Here is a 21,150-nt window from a genome sequence, read left to right as displayed (position 1 = left end):
CACACTTATCTGTCCAGCAGGATGTTATTTTCCAAAAGCACGAGTGCCATTGTTACCATTCAGAGTTTCTAGGTGTATCCTTATACAAATTTTACTAAAAGTGGGCTTTAAATATATGCTGGTATTATAAATGCTATTCTCGGGTCCCTTTCTTCTACTCTTTTGTTGATGGAAAGACCTCTTATGCTATAAGTATTTTTGAAGTGCTGTATTACAGTGCATTCCATCTTTATGTAAATGAAAATATTTAAAAAAATAAAACTGAATGTCTGTAGCTGTATCGCAAGGTAGTATTTGCGTGGAGGTAAGTACATGTCAGTGCTCAATACTAAGATCCTTTAAAAAGAAAGATACTTAAAGTAGAGACTGAAACTTTTTGGGATGCTTTGGTCCATGCTCTGGTTTACCTGAAGCTGCTTACTGCAGGGCTGGGGGCAGCTCGAGGTGTGTGCTGGCTGGGTTGTCTTCTGCGCTGGGTCTTTCCTTGGAGCAGCCGTGTCACAGCTGTGTCCTCAAAGCGGCCGCGTGCTGCCAGCAGCTGCTTTGGGCTGAGATGGAGCAAGTGGTCAGGCACTTTTGGTTTACATGTAAGGCTGAGGGCTGGCTCTGGGATTGCTCACCATATGTGGTGGCTTGTAGTGCCCGTCCCCTGAGCACAGCCAGCCATGCGCTGGCTTGTGCACTGAGCCCAGGCTGGTGCTCTGAAAATGCCATCTCAGGAAGGACAGTCGGGATGCAGAATCCTGGGTGTCTCTGTGTAGGTCATCTTCCTAGTGACTTATTCTCCCTGCTGTGGGGAAAAACAACCCAACCTCAAAGGCAGTCCTCTCTCCGGCACTCATTTTCTTTCCAATCCATGCTAAGCCACTACATGGTGCTTGTGAGAGTCCCCAAGCAGGTAGCTCCTGCTGTAGGTGTTTGGTTGAACTAAATACATTTTTGGATTAAAGTCTTTTGCGCAAAGGGTTACCCATCTCTATCTATGAAGTCCACATGTTACTTGCCTTTGATTGATTTTATGTATAAGGTGTTTGTTTCTAGGTGAAGATACTTTTAGACAGAGATTATAGAGCTGCAGGCAAGTGGCTATTATTGCAGTGGGTAAAATAAAACAAACTGTTCTGATAAATGGCTGGTTGGGGTTTTGTAGAATATCTCTAGATGCTACCTTCTCACAAAGCCACCAAAGATCCCAGTAGGCCCAGAGGCATTTGAGTCTCTGCAGATCTGTGTTGTTTGACTCAGTGTGGTTAGTCCCTCAAGATCAAGGCTTAGGAGGTCAGTGAGAGATTTGTTTTGGCTTCTTCTCAAAACGCATCAACCTCTTTTAGCCACAGACTATTTGTCATTTCCCATAGAAGTGTCTTGTTGATTGTTTATATTGGCCAAGTGGGCGGCTGATAAAACTATATAAATGGTGAAGCAGCTGGTGTTTAATTGATGTGTTCCTTATATAGCTGATTGGCCACGCTCTGATCTCACTTCAACTGGGCTCGATCCAGAGCCATTCGCTTTGTGCTGGAGGTTTGCTGGGTTTGGGTAACTGAGAACACGAAGTTGTGTTACATGTTTCTGTTTTAATTAAAACCTGCTGTTGCTGAGAGAGGTGGGGACGGACACAGGGGGCTTAGCTTTTGGATGAAGGTACCAGACCACTGTCAAAATCCTGATGGTGGTGGCTAAAAACCTTTCCCCTCTCCAAGCCAATTGCAAAACTGTCTTCTCTTGAGCCAAGGTTTTCCTGTTGTGGGAGGGGCTGGGGGGAGTGTTATGATGAGTGTTATGATTTCTGTTATTTGTTGTATCAAGGGCTCTGTGAAGGGATGTGCTGTGCAGGAGGAAAAGCTTGACTTGCCTGGTTGCATCGGCGTATCTCAGAGTTACAACGCCTATGCTCAGCTTCAGTCGGCAGAGAAATTCCTGTTGCCCCTTCCCCTCTTGGAAGCAGTGAGCTTCCAAATAAGGATTGAGAATAGACCTCCAGCCTCTGTCAAGTCTGTATGCATTTCTGTTTGGCAGAGATATCTCCAAAGAAATAAAGGAGCCTTGGGGCTTGGAAAATTTTGTGTTCAAATACACTGCTGAGAGGTCAGAGACGTTCACGTTGGGCTTATATTTGTTGCTGTTTCTCAGGGTGTAAATCAGGTGTTGTCAGCAACCATTGCTTAAACGTGTCTTATTGTAATTAAGGATACCTGCACCAAATGAGATGCTCTGCGTTGTGTGTTGCCTGCTGCAATTTGTACAGCATCTCTGCCCACACTGCAAAGTATTCAGAGAAATAACAAACAAGGTTTTAAGTGCTCCTCTGTAAGAGTAGTTGCGATGCTAAATTCATGCAGTTCTGACTACAGAGCTACAGAAATATTTTCCCATTAAGGAATTATTCACTATTGCATTTTTTTTTCTGAAGCAGCAGGATTAGGATTTGCTGCTCTTGAGTCTGGCTTGGGTGGAGCTGGGGGCGGCTGGGCAGTGATGGAGCGCTGCCTGTCCTCCTACAGAGTCCGTTGTGGGAGATGACCTTCCTTGAAGAGTGCTGTGTGTTATTTTTCCAGTCAGAATGGTCAAAATCAAATAAAACGGTAATTCGGAAAGAGGTGAGTGGTAGGCATGAAAATAGTCTCATTATAACATGCAGAGCACATAGAGTTGGATGGGGATAAGGAGGCTCTGCTTTGTTAGGAGGCACAAAGGGCTGTTTGCCGTGGCACTGGCCTCTCATTTCTGTTTAGTTTCAGCTTCCCTTAAAATTCCTGCTGTTTATCCACTTTACCCACACGGGAGCCAGAAGCCTTCCTGCTATTTTCTGTCAAATTAAATTAATGGGAAGAAAAAACAACTACACAGATGCTCTAAATCCCAGGCTAATACTGCTGAGTTTTGGCCCTTGTATCTTCTCAGTGCGGTTCAAAAGCAGCCCTGGAGACACTGGGGCACTCGGAAAGCCAAAAGAGCAGCAAAAGCTGTGTTTAAACCGAGCTGGATTTTTAATTTTAGTTCTGGAAGGTGAGATGTGGGGTAAAATCCTTGATTTGCCTGTGATCTCTCTGCACGCATGTGTATGACCAGGCTAATTTGCTGCGGGCAATGGACAGGAGGTTTTCATTGAATACGTTGATCAGTTGAGCTTTTTGGTAAAATTATTGTACTAAAAAATTTGTTGGGAAGCTTCTGTTAGTGTGAGGGATGATTCTGCCCTGTCTGCTGCTCTATTAGTCCAGCAAACCACTGGGGACAGACAAGATGGAAACTCAGCTGCTTGCACAGAGCAATGGACCTGCACTTTGGGGATTTGACATTTCTGGGGGTTGATCTGAGTTTTTTAAGATGACTTCAAGCTTTCTCTCTGCCCTGTAACTCTTCACAGCCAGCAAGGGAACCAAAGAATAGCTCCAGAATAAATTGCCTCAGTCACAAATAGTGTCAGGAGCTTCTGCAGCCACTTCAGGGCAGAACCGCTGTGTCCCACAGGCGCAGATGCGGTTTTTGTGCAGGGAAATGATTAAGGCAGAGGTTGCGACAGCCGCAGCGTGGCACCAGCCATCTGCTTATTTTTTTGCTTGTTGTATTTTCAAGTATGGAGGAGAGCCAAGGGAAGAGGGAAATGGGCTTCTGGTTTTAACCATATCTAAGAAGCCAGATCATCCTTCTCTAAGCTGCTTTTATTTGGCTCTGTGTAGACAGCTCAGACCTTCTCCTGGCATCATAGCACCTCTCTGATAGCAAGTGCTGTGCTCTCATAATTCCTCGTCCTGCACTTTCTTTCCTTCTCTTTCTTGTCACCTGGATTATTGAGTTATAAAGGAAGTTCTAACAGGCTCCAGATTTAGGGCTGGAATCCCGTGGCACTGTTGGGATTTTTGCAGAAGTGAAGCTCTGTGCATGTGTTCACTTTGTCTCTTAACTCCCACCCCCTAAGAGTTTGTTTGTTTTTACAAACCTTCAGGTGGATGGTAGCAATTTTACGAGTATTAATTATAAAGAGCTGTTCTGGCCTCAGTGAAAAGCTGAGGCTCTGGATCAGGGTAAGAGCAAAACATGGAACATCAGGGATCTGAAGCTGTTGGAGCTACTCTTGGTCGATGCCAAGGACGTGCTTAGGGTTTTGCTCAAAGGACTGATCTGGTAGAAAATATGTACTCTGAGCTTAGTTAGCTGTCAGATTTTCATTGAAAACATATTACTAAAGGTAGGTACTGTGTGCAAGATAAATAGCAAATTTTGCCAAACTAAATTTCTAAATGCTAATGTTACTTGAGAGCATTTTTTTTGTGTGTTGTTTTTATTACAGTTTGGGAGATACTCTTTAAAATGGCTGCCAGTAGGACACTTTGTTTCCACAGTGTCTTTTGCTGTACTCCTGCTTCTTCTGTTAATGCAGCGCTTCTAGAAGCATAAAGGAGCAATTTTTAAGTGTATACACTATGCAGTGTTTTATATGACAACATTCTTTTACTTTTTGAAAATTGCTAGGCAAAAATCTCTAAAATACATTGTGAACCATCAATATGCTTTTCTTAATTTAGATAAAATTCTGCAGCGAGAGCCTGCTGTCCCCAGTTTAGTTTGTAAATGTTAAAATGTCAGATTTTCACCTCTTAATTAAAGTGGTATGGTAAAGTGGGATACCGGTGAAGAGGTTCTTCAGCATAGCACCAATGCTGAAGTGTTCAGATAGTTTTCACATACAGACTATGAATCTTTTCATTATATCATGTCCCCTGTAGGTTGCACACAGGTTACAAGGTCTGGCAGCCAAGGGGTTAAAACTTCTCTTGCTTCCTTTTCTCTGCTTTTTACTCAGAATGTTAAAATCAGCGCGTGTTTTTTGTTGTTTTGTTTTCTGATTAAAAGCACAAATGGACTGAAAGTGCTTTTCTCTCATCTGGCATGTGGCACTCTGTAAGGCGAGGGCATAGGGGCATAGCTGTTTCACCATGTAATGAAAGTGGCAGTCATTCCTAGCACATGCATTTATCTTCTTTTTTCCTTTCCACTGATAATTTTGCACAAGCAAGAAGTCTCTGCAAAGACACTTTACAAAATGCAGTTTAACTTCATACATGGTCTTCCAAGAATCAGCAGTGTGGATCAGAATGCATGGAGCATGTTGTTACAGCATGAACTCATTGCAACTCTTGGTTTGGTTCAACAATCTTTGGCTGGATTCATCTCAGATTTGCAGGATTCCTCAGACAATCTGCTGACAAAAGTTCTTTTCTGACTTCTTTTATAGGAGTTCATACACTGGCATTGACTCCCTCCATTTTTTTTCCAGACCATGGATTCAATCACAAAGTCTTGATTTGTTTAAAACCTGCAGCGTGCTGGAGGTCTGCCAGGGCAAAATGCAGATCCTGTCCGCCAAGGAATCTGGTGCTACTTAACTTTTAGGCAAAACACAAATAAAAGAATCAGCCTTTCTGCTGGGAACATTGCGGGGTAGGACAAAGGCTTTGTTAGCAAAACACGAATGGCAAAGCACTTAAGGTTCCGTGTGTAAAAAATTCACCATTCTCCAGAAAACACGGGCAGCTCCCTTTCTTCCCCCAGTTGCATTTGTATACACCAAGCTACAAAACTGCAGCTGAAAGACCGACAACCTCAAATACCCTTCTTCCCAACCTGCACCGTGGTGGGTGCTGCACTTTTGTGTGCATTGCGGTATGTGTCTGCAGCGATGGAGTCCCCTGCACCCTCGGTGAGGGGTCCAGGGGAGAGGAGCCAGCCTTCCTTGGCCTTCCTTTTAGTCTTGGGAACCTTGTTGCCAAAGTGGTTGCAAACTGCAAGAAAACAGCTGCAAGGGCAGCTAAATTAACATATATGCTGACTTCTCCAGTTTGGCTGTGTGTAGTCAGTGAATGACGTTTTATTCCTCCGGATGACACTTTGAAGGGGAAAAAGGACCTGTGTTCCTTTGCTTCCTGAGGATGCTGACTTCAAATGAGCTCCCGTGGCATTTTGAGTTACGTGTACAAGTGAAATCCTGGCTCTTCATCAGGTCCAATTCTTCTTGGGCTGATGCTGACTGTACACGTGGCTAAGCCCATTCATCCCCATTTGCACAGTTGACTAATTATCAGCAGCCAGAGAGTGCAAGCTGGCTGATGTTGTGCACTGGCTTCTCACATGAGCAACCCATAATTTGAGTACTTTTTTTTAATGTTGAAGGTGAACTCTTGACACCAAGGAGTTTGCTGATAGCTTTGCCAACAGCTTCACGAGGGCTCTGAATCCATGTTCTCCATGTAGAAAATTAATACATTTTTATTTATATTTTTTTTTAAGAAAACCAGCTCTGAGGGGGAATCAGATTGAATGTGCCTCGTTCCAGCAGAAGTATATTATAGGCTAGAGTGCCATGCTGGGCTTTGGGACTTGTAGGGATAGGTGATCAGATGCGTAAGCACCAGCTTGAAGATTATCTACCGCCAGCAGATCAACTATAACAATTTCATGTTTGCTCTGTAATCTGTGTTGTTTCTTGGCACCTTTTCAAGGAGAACTTGTATCAGAAGTAGTGGTCCCCAACCTGATGTGCCTTTATGGGAGGAAATGCTCAGAGACTTAAAATTTTCATTGGGGTGATGAATGCACCTGGGACCGGATGTGATTACTGCTTTTGAAGCTGTTGGCTCAAAGTTGCCTGACCCTTAAATAGACAGTTTGGTTAAATCCCTTCGTAAATATCGGGACATTTGATTTGTGGTTGGGTAGATCTACTCTAATCCAAATGGAGGTGAATCCAAAACTGTTTCTGCACCTCTGCATTTCCTTACCTGACAATCATCTTTACTGACCTTGCTTTTACATTTTGATATAGTTCTTCCCATATTCATTTTTCTTTTCTATCTGCTTGGCTCAGTGTTTAAAATAAACCCCAAACCTGGAGAAATGAGAATGACATTTACTATTAAATGCTGGAGGCACAAAATGTATCTGTTATATTTCTCAGGAATAGTGCTTCTGTGCTGTGGATGCGTGAAGGGTAAGATAAACCTGAGAGTTGCCCTCCCTACGAATCAGCTCGTATCAAGTAGTTGTCAAAATAAATGCATTACTCAGCTTCTTGGAGGTGCTTACAGGGCTATTTCGGTGCACTCTCATTTACCCACAAAGTGAAACTGCTCCATCTGTCAATAACCATTACTCACGTCCCTATTCTTAGTAACAGCCTATAGTGAAAGCAAACATGTTTGCCCAAATTCTGTCTGCAGAAATATCCATGAAATTCCCAATAACTTCTGTCTCCTGAATCTTTAACTTCAGCATCCATTACAGCAATATATCTGAAAGCAATGTGGACCTGTGCAAAACTAATTTGTAGTGAAGAGCTCAATCATCAGCCAGTGCAGACTTCTGATAGTGCTTTTAGTTTAGTATTTAGGAGGAATTTAGTTTAGTATTTAGTAGGAATTTAAGTTAAGTTTAAGTAAGGAGGTACTTCTATGTGTCTGAAGGAAACTAGGGCCAGTACGTGCTGTGGTTCCATTGTAGGGTTGAGAGTGATTGTGCAAAATAACTGTCTAGTGGAAGAGGTGCTGGGTGCCTGCCTTCACGAGCATGGCTCAGTGTAATGATGGCATTCGTCTTTCACTGCTCTGTCATTCACATTACTTCTTAGGGACCAGCAGAGCTGGCAGGGACTTACACTCTGTTCCTAGCTGAAAAGGGAATTACTTTTTAACTCTAACTTGTGACAGTCCATAGGGCAGTTTCATTTGCGTGTGTGTCCCCAGATGCATTGCTTTGGCCTGCAGCATCTTTGTTACAGGGAATGATCCATGGCAAGAGAGAGCTTTGTCTTGACTGCTGGGTTTTGGTTTGAGTGGTCAGAGCTCAGAGTAAGAATACCATTTCAATCATAAACAGGGTAGGTTTGTTCTCGAGTGATGCTCACATTCATAATTGAAAAGCCCATCTTCATATTATCACAACCTTTTCAAAGACAGTTTAACTGTAGAATTGTAGTTTTGTTTGTTTGTTTTCCATTTAGTAGTTACTTGAAGCATATTTTAAACCTGAGGAGGAGTACTTTGGTGTAAGCGCTGCCTTGTGCAACTCTTTTTGGTTTTGTGTGATTAGTCATGAATGCCTTCCTTGGGTTTTTGTGTATCTTCATTATAAAAGGGCAAAAAGTAGCTGCACGGTCAGGATGGAACCATCCCATGTGTGGCATCTCCCTTCTGAGAGTCTCAGCTTAGACTGGTCTGTATACGTGCATATCAGTGCAGATGTGGGTGGTGCCACAGCCTCCCCCAGCTGTGTCTTTGAGAAGAAAGCAGTTGTGGCTCATTTTTCTGCACTGAGCTCATTCCTCTTGGTGCCTCTGTGTGAGGAGCAGCAGAGTGCAGAGCCCCAGGAGAGTGTTTGCTGTGACATGGTAGGCTGGTGAATTGATAGGGTTGTGCTGATGTTCCTGTCCTAGGCCAGGACATGACATGCTGCCTAAGTCTTGGTTTGGGTCCTGAAGGAGTCTGCCGCAGCTGAGACCTTCAGCCCCAATCCTTCAGGCCCAGCTTTAACCAGGCACAACCTGTTGCTGAGTTGGGCTGGGAGTAGTGTCTGAAGCAAACGAGAAATGTGTTTACCTGTGAAATTTGTTCCTGTAATTTTTCTGCTAGGTGGAGAGGAGGAACATGACTGAAAGTCAGCCACTTTGCTGCCCTTGAGAAAAAATATATTCACGTTAAAAAAGAAAAGTAAATAACATGTTCCTGTTAAGTGCCTGTTAGTTATACATATTACATCTAAAAGTAATTATCATTTAATTAGCAGTCTAGCGGCAGTGGAAGGAGATGAAGTTACAGTTGCATTGCATTTATTGCCAATAGCAAGCAAAGGGACGTGCTCTTGGCAAAGCAGCTCCTGCAGGAGCCATTCTTACGGGCTGCTCACTGAATGTGAGCAGCTCTGTGGACCTGAACCTGTGGGGGTCTGCAGTGTGCAAGACAGTGGGGACCCAGCAGTGGAACCCAAATGTGCCTGTTGCAAGTTTACCAGTACTGATGCCTATGTTTTCCACAAGGGTTTAGTTGTTCCCATTTGAAAACCCGTGGGATTAGGATTAGGTGCTGGATGAGGTAAGCGCGTTCAGCCTGACACACAAACTCTGGCCTCCATCTCGGGTACTTTTAAGGATAAGAATTTCCTCTTTTTTCTTCCCCTTCTGCTGCAACAAACATTATGTTCTAATAAATCAGGTGTTGGAAATGCCAAAAGATCATATTGAAGTGAATAAAAGTCCAAGAAGTCTTTCAGCTTCATGCAGTTGAGACAGATTTAGTCTGTCCTCATGTCACTCTGATTTCCAAAGTGGTGCAAATGCAAGTCCCTGTGTCTAGAACTACCTAAAAAATACTGTTTTGAAGAACTGGAAAATGGTTTAAAAGTGTTTGCTGCCTAGCTCTGTGTGTTAAATCTAAGTGTCTTGGAGAACCGATGAAGACGTCTCCTATTCTCTGCTAAGTGAGGTGGATTTTGGTCCCTGCCAATTAGCAGAAAAGAGGTTTTAAACTTCTTCTAGTGAAACTTCAAAGCTAGTTCCTGACATTGCCCTGGGTAGTTCTGCATCTCTAGCATGGAATAAATAGGTCTGATTTGCAAATACAAACACTACCCTTTTAATGAAAAGTTCACATGAGACTGAAAATCCTGAATAAGCTGTTCAGGAGGGCGCTTCCCACTTGCATTGAAGAGGCAAGTGATAGTCGATAGCAGGAAAAGACTGTGACCTTCTCTTGATTAATCTTTAAAGGTGCGTGCTTGCTGTACCTACCGTGTGTTAAGTAGGAGCAGCTTTCTCGTGCACGGCATGGTGATGCATACTGTGGGGAAGAGATTGGGGAGTGATTTACTCTTACCTCCCAGCTCAGATGAAAATTTCAAGCTGCTTTGTTTTACTAGAATTTTACCTCATGCTGGTTAGCATGTTTTAACTAACGAGATATAGGAAAGCATCTATTTTCCTAGGGCAGACAAGGCTTTGTTGCTTAGCTCCTGGATTTGATAGCAAGATGTACTTTGGATGCTCTCCGTGTAAGTAAAACATAACAGCAAGTTCCATATCTGCTTTGAGTGTAAGACCTCTAGGGGACCAGTCATTTAGGAAAAGTAAAAACAGGTTAACTAAATTCTGTGCCTTTCTGACTCTTCATCCATGCTAATCTGTGCTCCCTTGTATTCTATGTTGATGTGCAATAGCTTTCCAGACAGGGAAAGTACTTTTCATGCTATCTTTTACATATTTTTCAGTGGTTTCCAATACGAGCTAATATATGTGTGAAAATCATGCTTTCTTTTATCTCATCCTCCAAGTCTGAGACTGTGGCCTCTCCTGTATAACCGTCCCTAATAAATCACTATGAGGGATCACTATTGTTTTGCCTAGTTCTGTCTTTGCGGATAAATGGGTGACCATAAACTGATGTTTACAAGCATGCAGTTGTGCTACAGTGGCTTGTGGGACAGTGTCTTTCCCTATGCCTTTAGTGTAAAAGACTGGGTTTCCTCCAGGCATCTGTCTCTGTGCTGCCTCCAGCAATAGCTCTGCAACTGCCATTAAATCAGCTAAAATGAAGAATCATCTTTTAAGTTTATCCCAAGGGAGAATCTCGTAATTGCAATGATTTCCTCAAAACCATTCCTGAACAGATACTGAGTCCCATTTGAAGGGTAATTATCAAATTAACCTTCTCCAAGGTGTCTTCTTCAGTGCTTGTACTCGAGTTTGCCATTTTTAGGCTCAAAACCACACACCTCAAACACCGTGATGCAGCATTGCTCCCTGTGCAGACAGCTCGGAAAAGAACCCAAATGTGCTTGTGCTTGTAAAGCTTCATGTTTCTGGGTGAGGATCATTCCCATCTCACAGACACTGGTTCAGAAGGGTTTTTCAGGGATGGTTTCTTCTGCTGGGGTCCCTACAAGACCACTGTGGGAGATGGTTGGGCAGCCAGCACGTGACCTAAAAGTCCTGCTTCCACATTGCATGTGGAAATGGGGTTATAAGCACATGGGGCCTGCAGGTTAAAGCTTTCACTTGGCCTCTCTGACCTGGCACACCGTGGTGTTGTTCAGGTTTATGCCTCATTCAGTGTGGGTGATGTTTGTAAAATGGTAAATAAATGGCATTTAGTCAAGTTCTTAAATGTTTTGAGGGCAAATGAGGTGCTGCTTCTCCTTTGCTGAAGGTAAAGGGCAGAGGGTTGGGAGTGCAGGGACCGTGGTGCTGGCAGATGGGCTTCAATGTTGGCATTAGTCAAAATCTCTGCAAGCAAACAGTGCTGATCCAGGTGAGGGAGATGTTTGGGGCTGGAGTTACAATTCATATGAAAAAGTACAGGTGGGGATTGTTATTACCTGCACATGAGCAGCCATGTTTTGACAGCCTATAGCAGCACACGCCTGCAGGAAAAGCCTTGCTGAAAGTCCTGGAGAAAATGGGAGCGTGGAGGTGGGTGTTCAGCAGGCATCCAGTGATGTCAAGTGTTGGGACATCCTCGGATTTTCCAAAACGTGCAAGGAAGGAAAATGCTTTTAGATGATGACCTTGGCAGCATTTTTTTTTTTTCTCCTGAGGGGAAATTCTACAGTTGAGTTACAGTCCTGAACCTTGGATGTGTAATAGTGATCTGCTTTAGACTCACATGCTTTATCTTAACACACCTGGGGTGCGGTCAGGGTGTGCATGCTGCTTTCATTGCTGCTGGTGGCCTAAAGCAAGGCTTGAAGCAGAAAACTGTGTGCACAGTTCCTTACGTGTAAGGTTATTATCTACCAGTGTTTTTCTCACCATAGATGGCTTAAATGTAGGAGGGGTCCAACATGTGTAACAACAGTGGTAGATAATTCAGCAACTTGAATGCAGAAATCTAAAGTGATTTATTAAACGCTGTCTCTCAAGACCTTGTGGGTATTATACTCATCTGATAGATGAGGTACAGAGAAGTTCAATGATTTGCCTGAGATCGCAGGGTGTGTCACTTCTTGACATGGAAATCAGAGCAGGCATACAACAGCAACAAAGTCAGATGTATCTTGAGCAAGGTCACAGATGTGGTAGACGTAATAGATATTTTCAAAAATACAGAGTTTTCATAGCTTCTGTGTCATTAAAAGTTAAAGTCGTATTAATCTCCAATAAATTCAGGGAAGGCATTCAATCTAGCATCTCTTTTATGTGGTATCTCTTATTTTTAATTTGTTTCACAGATTCAGTAGTACTTAGCAACAGTGGGAAAATAAACCCATTTGAAACAGACAATTAAACAAGGTCACTGGGGCAGGGAAGCTAGAATTATTCAAGAAACAACTATTGCAGATGCCATCCTGGGAATAATATTAAGCAAGGTACGCTGCTGTGGGCTACAGTGCCTTTCCTTCCTAGAAATTTTATTGCATTCTCTTGAAAGACATTCAGCTTTTATCTGCCCACACCATTACACAGGCAGCGAAGGGAAGCTGAGAGCCTGGCTCCTGCCTGACTCTGCATCTGCACTTAGACGCCCCTCCATGGGAGGCAGAAACAATATATATTTCTCCTTCAGAGAGGCACTTCATCTGTGACATTGGTTTTTGGGCTGTTGTGATCAGCATCTTGCCCTTGTGCTGGTGCGCTGTTGTTGGTCCCCTCCCGCAGCTGCCCTGGCACTGCAGCACCTCCATTACTGCAAACTTCTTGAATTAATTATCTGAAGTTCATTGTTAAAGCAAATGCTGGCTCTATAGCAGGCATGCAGGCCATGTCTGCCCTATGTATTTGCATTTTGGAGAAGATGGAGAAAGGGAAAGGGGTGAGATGGGCAGCACTGGATCTTTTGCATGGCTGTTGTACTTGCAGGGAGGAGGCTGGGGGGGATGGTTCCGCTCATCCTCGTACCCACTGCTGCCTCCTGGAAGTGGCTGAGCCCTTTCTGAGGACACGGAAGGCAGAGCAAAGCATGGTGGGGGGGTAGAGCCAGTATGGGGACAGAAGCAGACAATCCCTTGCTGGGGGAGGCCTGGCCAGGTTTGCTTTCGGGCCTATGTTTTTTTCTGCCTGGCCCCACCACCTCTCTTGCACGAGGAGCTGTCCTGCTCTGCTGTGGTCTCGTTGCAGAGAAGAACAGGGTCACGTCCAGCACTGGTCTGTGCCCGAGCCCGTCCTGTCACAGCCTCACCACCCTCGTCCCCAGGGCAGCTCCCAAGGGTCACCAGCTCAAAAGCGACTGAAGGCCAGGCTTGTTGTTTTACCATTCACTTGTAACTCATTCAGTTCCTCTCTTCCATTTCTGACTGTTCCTCAGCCCCAAATGAGAAGAATTTTCCTCTGTGACCTTGCTGTAAGACATTGCAGGTCCCCATGAGACCAGCATGTTGCCTGGGGATGCCCCAAGGTGGCACTTGCAGTGCTCAGCAGAGATGCTGCTCCTCCAGCACCCCTGATGGTCCCACAGCATCCAGACTGGGCCCAGTGCCACCTGGCTGGCTGGGGTCTCTGGTCACCTTGTGGCCAGACAGTTCCTGGGCCACAGCTTGTTGCCAGAGCAAAGGGTTTTGTATGGTCTCTGCCCATAGAGCTCTGCTGCCCACGGGCAGGAGGTTGGGCACACGGGAGCTGAAGGGATTAACCCTGTTTTATGACCAGAGGGGTCGATTCGTAATGCCGCATCATTGTATTTTATTTGCACACACGTATTCTCTTGCTATAAACCTTTGTGTAATACATCTTGGTCTTTATTCTATAATACGTTCACCATACCGCAAATTAAGAAACATAGAGGTGCACAGCGCCGACAGTCTTTTTTTGTTTGAAAATTGGGTTCTTAATTTCATCTGGGGCCAAAAGAAAATTGCTTTATCACAGATTGCCATGTAAAATAAGTAACGATCGTGTTCTCCTTAACCCTGGTGTACTCAGGGAAATAATTCACAGGCTACTGTTGGAAGCTATATGCTTACTTTCAGCACATTTGATAATTTAACTTAAATTTTCTACATGTCATGAGTCTGTTTTCAGCTCTCCTGAGGCAGATGTGATGGCTGCTGGGTGGTCAGTGTGGGATCCAGGTGTAAACCCAATGCAGGACGGGGTGAGATCAGAGCTGATGCTCCTCAACTGGTAAGTTCAGGCCACAAGCTCAGGGTCTCCCTGTGTCTCCTGCTGAGATGCTGGATCCCACCAGTGACCAACCACCAGCTGAAACGTGGAGGTGCAGAAGAGGAAAATTGTAAGTAGTTTGGACAAGTCTGAAACCTCAAGATGCAAGTGAAAATGTTTGAGTTTAGTGCATTAAATGAGGAATGCAAGTCTGGGAGAGGTTAATAAAAAATTACATCTTTCTAGGTATTTAAAGTACCGTCGCAGAAGTGCTACATGTGGTGCCATGTCTCCTAAAGGTGTGGGATTGTGTTGTTGTAGGTGGAGCAGCTCCTTGAATATTTATTAAAAACAGTGGCACTTTAATGGAAACCAGACACCCCAGCAAATTCTTAAAGTATGTTCTCAGTTCTCCTGTACTCAGTGGTATGACCACTAATTATTTTTTTAATATCTTTTTTCTACATATTTTATAACTTGCGCTTTAGCATAAAATTGGAAGCAAAATCCAATTGTGTAGGAAAATTAATTTCCTTGAATTGAAGAAGCAATCTACTTGAGACTTTTTAATCATTAGATGGTAACTGTGCACTAAAGAAAGGAAGACCATTAAAGTAACTTAATAGACTAGGATAAACGTTTTCCCCTGTATCTTCTTCATCTTTATTTAGAGATTCATGCTGAGGATATTTCATAAAAGCTGTTCTTCTTGACCTTTTGTCACTTGCTGTATAGAGGAGCCAACAGAAATAACAGCAAGGAACTAACGCTGTGGGTTTTTGGATACAAAACCAATAATTCTGCTAAACATCTCTGTTCATCCTTTTCTGCCAATTTCTGCTTTTCCTTTCTCATTAAAGAAAAAACAGCTATCGGGACAAATAAATGCATTGAGCTGAGCTGAGCTGTGTGATTTTTAAAAACAAACTGTGTTAATGCTTTTAATTAAGGGGCAGAGGAACAAGAGGCTTTATCAGCTCTTTGTCTGCAGGCCATAATTTCATTGTGGATGGGCTATCTATTATTGTAAATGTCCACCTTTTTGAAGGATTTACTACAAAATCAAATGGTGTTTTTATTTAAATTGTTGAGCACTGCATGATTCCTCATTTATTTAATATGGAGGCATTGTTACAAAGAAGAATGTAGCACTTAATTTGTATTGCTTGAGGGATCTCAGATCTGCTTGGGAGCACTGCTTTGCATGCTTCATGGTTATCATTTGTTGAAAACAGAGTGTGCAGGAAAATGAAGAAGAAAATGTGAAGGTGAAGTTGCAAAATCCCCATCAGGCTGTTTCTGTAAGCATTTTAGGAAGGATCAGTGACTCTCTGGTCTACAAAGAGAAGGAGTGTTGCAAAATAATGACAAAAAAAGTATTATTGTGTGGCAGTCTAGGGCAGGAGTGGACAGTTTGGGGAATTTCTTAGTCCTTTAAATTTGTGCTCTATGAAGCTGATAACAGCATGGTCAGCTCCTGGAACCGCTGGCTTTTCAAATGTTGGTATCTGGAAAATAAGATTATTTTATTTGTACTAATTTAAAAGAAAAACAAACAAAAACAACAACAACAAACAAAAAACATACACAAAAAACACTGAGTTTCAAATCCTTTTGGTCAAGAGGTTAGATTTTTGTTGTTAAATGACTGTGGCATGCCCTCACGGTGGGAACATGGGGCTCTCCATCTCTACCGAGTCAGGCTTTGTGGCTGGCACCCGGTCTCTGGTATACAGCTCCCGTGTGTGGCTGTTGAGGGGTGTCTGTTTCAGAAAACCTTGCTCACCTCGTGGTGAGCTCCCAGAGATCCAGGTGATGGAGTCAGAAATGCAGATGTATTTGGCTGAAAACTTTGTGCTTATTTTTCCTGTCAGCGTGACTGGAGAAGTCAAAGGTCCCTGCGTCCACCACATCTATTCCCCGTGGAGGGGACAGGCTGGGTTGTTCCTGCTCAGTGTAAAACCAGAGACACTTAGCTTCTATTTAATTCCAGCAGGTAATGTAGGATAATGGAGCTATTACATTTGGCATCTCTAACGTGGTTATCATTTCAGAAAGAATTGTTTCTGCTAATGGCAGTTAAGTTGCTACAAATAAAGCAATAGAATTGAAATCTTAAGTACTAGAGTGGCAGCAAACCATGAAACATTACACCGCTTATTGGAGGGAGGGCCGAGCAGGCTGTCAGGGAAGAAATCTATTGAAAAAAAAACAACTCTTAGATGGGTTCTGATGCTAACTAAATTAATATGGCAACAGCGTTTAGCTGTTCTACCAGTCTATTAAAAGTATTAAAATGCCTATAAATAATAATACTTAAGTGGCTAGAACTTTTCATCCAAGGAGCTCTGGGGTTTCACAGGGACAAGCATGGCTGGCTGTTGGCGGAGCTGTGGCGACGCCCCTACGGGGATACTGTGTGCTGTGGCCACCCGTGTGCCACAGGGTCCCCCAAAGGCTGCTCTGGGAGGTACAGGCGTGTTGGGCAGCATGGGTCTGACCCTCGCCATCCGTAACCCACATCTGGGTGAGTTTGAGTGTGCTTTCCTCCTTTGTAGTCTCTAATTGCTTGGTTCAGCCCTGAGTGTGCCCCACGGTGTGGACAACCCATGAACTGTGCTTTGTGCCAGGAATTTGAGGCCGTCATTAAAATATGCCATCCCGTTGCCATATTTCTACCTCAGAATCCAATTTCCTCCAGAAGGCACGTGTTTCTAAGTAGCCTGAGATCCCTAGAGACGTGGGCTACCATTTGTGTTAAGTCCTAGAAGTGTTTCCCAGGTAGCACAAGGTGGGCGTCCTCAGGAGAGGAGCTGCAGAGATGATGGCCCTCCTGTCCCGCATGGGGCTTCCCCTGCTCCGGAGCAGCATTGTTTTGTTTGCTCAGGGTGGGCAGGAGGATCCTGAGAAAACAGCGGTACCTTGGCATGGCTCACCTGCAAAATTCGTCATCTCCTCCCTGCTGATCCCTTCAAGTGGATCTTTGTTTTTTATCCTGACAGCATGGATTCAAATGAAAGCAGGTTAAAGGGGCAAATGGTTTTTATATTTCTATTTTAGTACAGAAAATATCCCACGGGGTAAACTCTCCACATACCATAACCACAACAGATTAGTGTATCCCCAGGCAGCAAGGGCATAATGATACGGTTTTGTTCAGTGCCATGCTCTGTAGCAAAGCATAATTTTATGGAGAGGGTCAGAAGTGTTTAACCGTTCACAGAATACCCCAAACATGATCTCAGCTTGTGAAAATCAGAACAGAATCCTCATCTCTGGGAAACTGTATCAGATGGAGATCTGATGAGCGCTTTGCAAGGTAACGAGGGAGGGACGGTGTGTGCACATGTGACAGCAGGGGTGGTCAGTAAACACAGCCATCTACTGTGTCCTTGAAATTGCATAGTTATTATAAATTAACCCCTGACACTGAGTTTTCTCTCAGTCTTTCTGCTTATTACACTGATGTTGTCAGTACTGGTAGTACTGCTCCCATTTTCCTGTTATTTTCCTTGGCTGGACTTGCTTGGCTTCCTTTCCTTACCTTGCTTGGGCTGCTCCTGCAGAGGTAGGGCTGAGCAGCACTGTCAGGTGGGGGGCATGATGGTTAACAGGGTAAACACGAAAACTTCCTCACCCTAACATAGAGCACCGTAGATAGCAGTGGAACTGGGCAAAAGACACAGCAATGATTCTGTAAACAGTTGTCCGCAGTTTTTGAAGAATTTGCTTCTGCATCACTCTTGTTGATAGCTGGTGGCAACTCCTTCATGATACGTTATAAAGATCTGAGGTAGAAACTTCATTTCACAAATACTAGTGTCCATGCCAAAGTCGACTGTGTTACTAGACATGCTAGAAGAAAGTATGAGGAAGGAAATACCAATATTTTATTTCCTTCACATATGGCGAATGGAAACCCAAAGAAGTTGTGCCCTTGCTCACAGACATAGCAAGATGTTTGTGACAGAGCCAAGACCTGAAGGCTTTTCAGTAATTTAATCCTAGAAAAACTCTTTGTCCACTCTATACGTGTTGATGCAAACTTGCATTTTGGACAATTTCATTGCAGTGGTGAGATAATGTCTCCAAATGCACAGAGCTCACTCATTGCTGCAGAGTCCCTGCCATAACTGATGTTGGGGACACGTGGAGCCAATGGGAGCTTTGCAGAAATCAACGCTTGATCCACTAAAAATTAATCTGTTCCATTTCTGTTGTTTTTCTCTTCATACAGAACACCAGCGATGATTGGTTGCTCCTTTGTTGTGCACAGGAAGTTCTTTGGAGAGATTGGGCTCCTTGATCCTGGGATGGATGTGTACGGAGGGGAGAACATAGAGCTCGGCATCAAGGTGGGAAAAAAATGCACCCAGCATTATTTAAGGAATCAAACGCAACGCTTTAACAAGTTAACATAAACAGTTGCTAGAATGCTTCAGGGGAACTGAGCATTGACTTGATTTATAGCATTTTAAATTTAAAGGGGAATATGATTTGGTTTTAGGGGTGAGTGCAATTTTTTTTTTTTTTTTCCTGGGATGCTTATCTGTGTGACTTCATGCTCAAAGCTACTGAGATGAAATGGCATGCTAACATAAACAGGCCCCAGTCAAGCTGTCACATTGGTTACTGTAAGTTATAGTTCTCTTAAATATCAGGAAAAAGATGGTGCTGTTTTGTCATGAGAACAGTCTTAGGGAGGCTTGTGGGACTCTTGTGAATATCTCAAGAAGACATGATGCCTGAAAATATTTTACAGGCATTTCACAGCTGCAAATAAAATATGTTCTTAAACAGGCAAAATGTGCTTTTAAAAGTGAAACATTAATAGCCACGTTTTCAGAGCTGTCTCAGTAAATCCATACAGACATCCGTTGTTACGGCATCTACTGTGACAACATCACTTGATTACTATGTACAGTATTAGATGTGGTTTAGCGATTTGAGTGTTTACATACAGTGAAGTGATTCATAAGCAATGAATTGAATGTTCAGAAGCAACATGGGATGGCAAAGCCTATGGAGATTTTTCCAGGCATGGTTTAGAGTACAGCACTTGTACGTTAACAAGCTGATAGGGAGAGACTTGAGACTTATAGCTGGAAAATTGAATTGACTGTGGTGTTGTAAAAATGAAAAATCATTGTTCAGTTCACAGATTTACCAAAGGATATTTGCTTTGCTGGCAAATCAAAAGAAACTTTAAAAATCTATTGTTATTGGCTACAGGGAGCAATAATCTCGTTTAAACAAGGGAATAGAAATTAAAGGCTTTAAATATGCCACATAGCTCTTCCCCTTATGAAGTAATTATTGTACATCATCATGCAGCTTGCTTCCTGGGTCTAGAGAGATCCAGCTCCAAACAAAGCTTCTCTTGTGACTATTCTTATTTGTTTGTCTATGGGATTTTTTTAATATCATCATTGTGGAACTAGCCTCCTCACAATTAATAATTCAACCCATCTGTTAGGTTTTGGGGGGATTTCATGGAAGATTGGCTTCTTAACTAGAAAAATAAGATGGATATCTCAGGGACAACTGATGAACATATGTCCTCTTCTTTTTCACATGCTGAACTTTTTAGAAGAAATATGTAATAAACATCCTTTTGGAAAAAGATAATCCCTCTCTTCCCCCAGTGACTCTTCCAGGCTTCCATTTCCAACCCATATGTTTCACTGCTGTTTGCATACCCGTGTGTTGTGTGTTCTGGTCAAGGCTTTAAAAACATTGCTGGTTTTGACAGCTGAAGTACCTAGGAAATCTACCTTGTAAGGTTGTTTAAACAGTAGATTTTCAAAGATTCCTGAGCTATACAAATCCATCTCAGTGCAAGTGTCTTATGTGGGCAACCAAGAGCTTTGTCCCATTTCATGTGCAGTAATATGTGTTGGCCATTGTGTAGGTAGGTCAGGTAGCTCATGTGGAGGGAGCGTTCTGTAGATGGTGTGTTTATGATTGCCAGATATTTCAAGTTCCGCTTTACAGTAAGATTTCAGTTATAAATAGTTTACCCAAGGCTAGATGTTGCTTGTATAAGGAAAGAATCATTATAAATTCAAACAGATGTCAGGTCTCAGATGGATTTATCTGTTTCTAATAGTCCTGTTGTACACAAGCTGCCAGCCCTTCCTCACAAGCTTGCAACTTGCCATGGCTGGCTCTGTAGCAGCCATCTCACGTTACCAGTAACATGGGACTCTTTATATTCAGATGGAACCTTTAAAAATAATTATTCATGCAGTATTGAGGCTTTTTATGCTTTTCTGTTTGTTTGTTTTGGCTGTTAAATAGCTGGCTGTAGTTGAAAAAGCAGTTCGGTGGTTCCTAGTTTGTTTTAGTGATTCTTAGATGAAAATATTTACAGAAAATATTTATTTTCCTTTTGATGGTGATACAAATTCTATTCTGAGAATCATGTGGCATTTTAAAAACATAATATTCTTGTATTACAAAAAATGCTTAAAGAACAAAAAATGAGTTAATAAACCCATTGAGGCTATGAGAACAAAATTGAAAAATTACAGTGTTTCAGGCAAAAACACAAGCCAACTGTATTACAGTAAAATTAAAGGTAAGTAATCTGAATAACAAACTGAAATAAATAACTGAGGAGGTTGGGCTGTCCTAACCTAGAAGGATGGCCCAACCGTATGCTAAGCAAGACACTCATTTTATAAATATGCTTTGCATATTCTAAAATAAGCTATATGTGTCTACATATAGTGAAATATATGGGCCATGTGCTTCTTTTGGTTGCCGATTTCAGTCGGCTCAATGAGAATATTTCTATGTGAGCCACTTAGAAAAACAAAACCCCATTACTCACATTCACAAGGTAACTCGGGGCTTGCTGCTCTCCCTTACGTGCCGGGGAGCATCCTTGGGTTGCTCAGATAATAATAATAAAAATAAAGCCATTAAGTGTGTTGTTGCCCTAGGCAAATTCTTGTTCTGCTCATGGGGTAGCTTTGGCCCTGACAAGGGGAACATGTTGTTCTTTGTTATTATTGTATTTTCTTGTATCACACTGGAGTGTCTCCAGAAGGTTGTGCTTATTC

The 21,150-nt window shown here is 42.9% G+C and overlaps 1 protein-coding gene across 1 annotated transcript in view; it reads left to right on the top strand.

The window, feature by feature from the left end:
- The window catches only part of GALNT17 (polypeptide N-acetylgalactosaminyltransferase 17), a 213,375-nt gene that overhangs the window by 117,027 nt on the left and 75,198 nt on the right, over positions 1-21,150 (top strand). The window contains exon 6 of the mRNA XM_084493001.1: positions 18,321-18,438. Coding sequence (XP_084349127.1) covers positions 18,321-18,438 — 118 coding nt within the window. The remainder of the gene's footprint in view (positions 1-18,320; positions 18,439-21,150) is intronic.

Source organism: Aythya ferina, assembly GCF_964211825.1.
Source record: "Aythya ferina genome assembly, chromosome: 19".
In the NCBI taxonomy this organism is placed as follows: Eukaryota; Metazoa; Chordata; class Aves; order Anseriformes; family Anatidae; genus Aythya; species Aythya ferina.
Note: the sequence above shows the minus strand (reverse complement) of the source record. Positions and strands in the feature narration are given on the sequence as shown.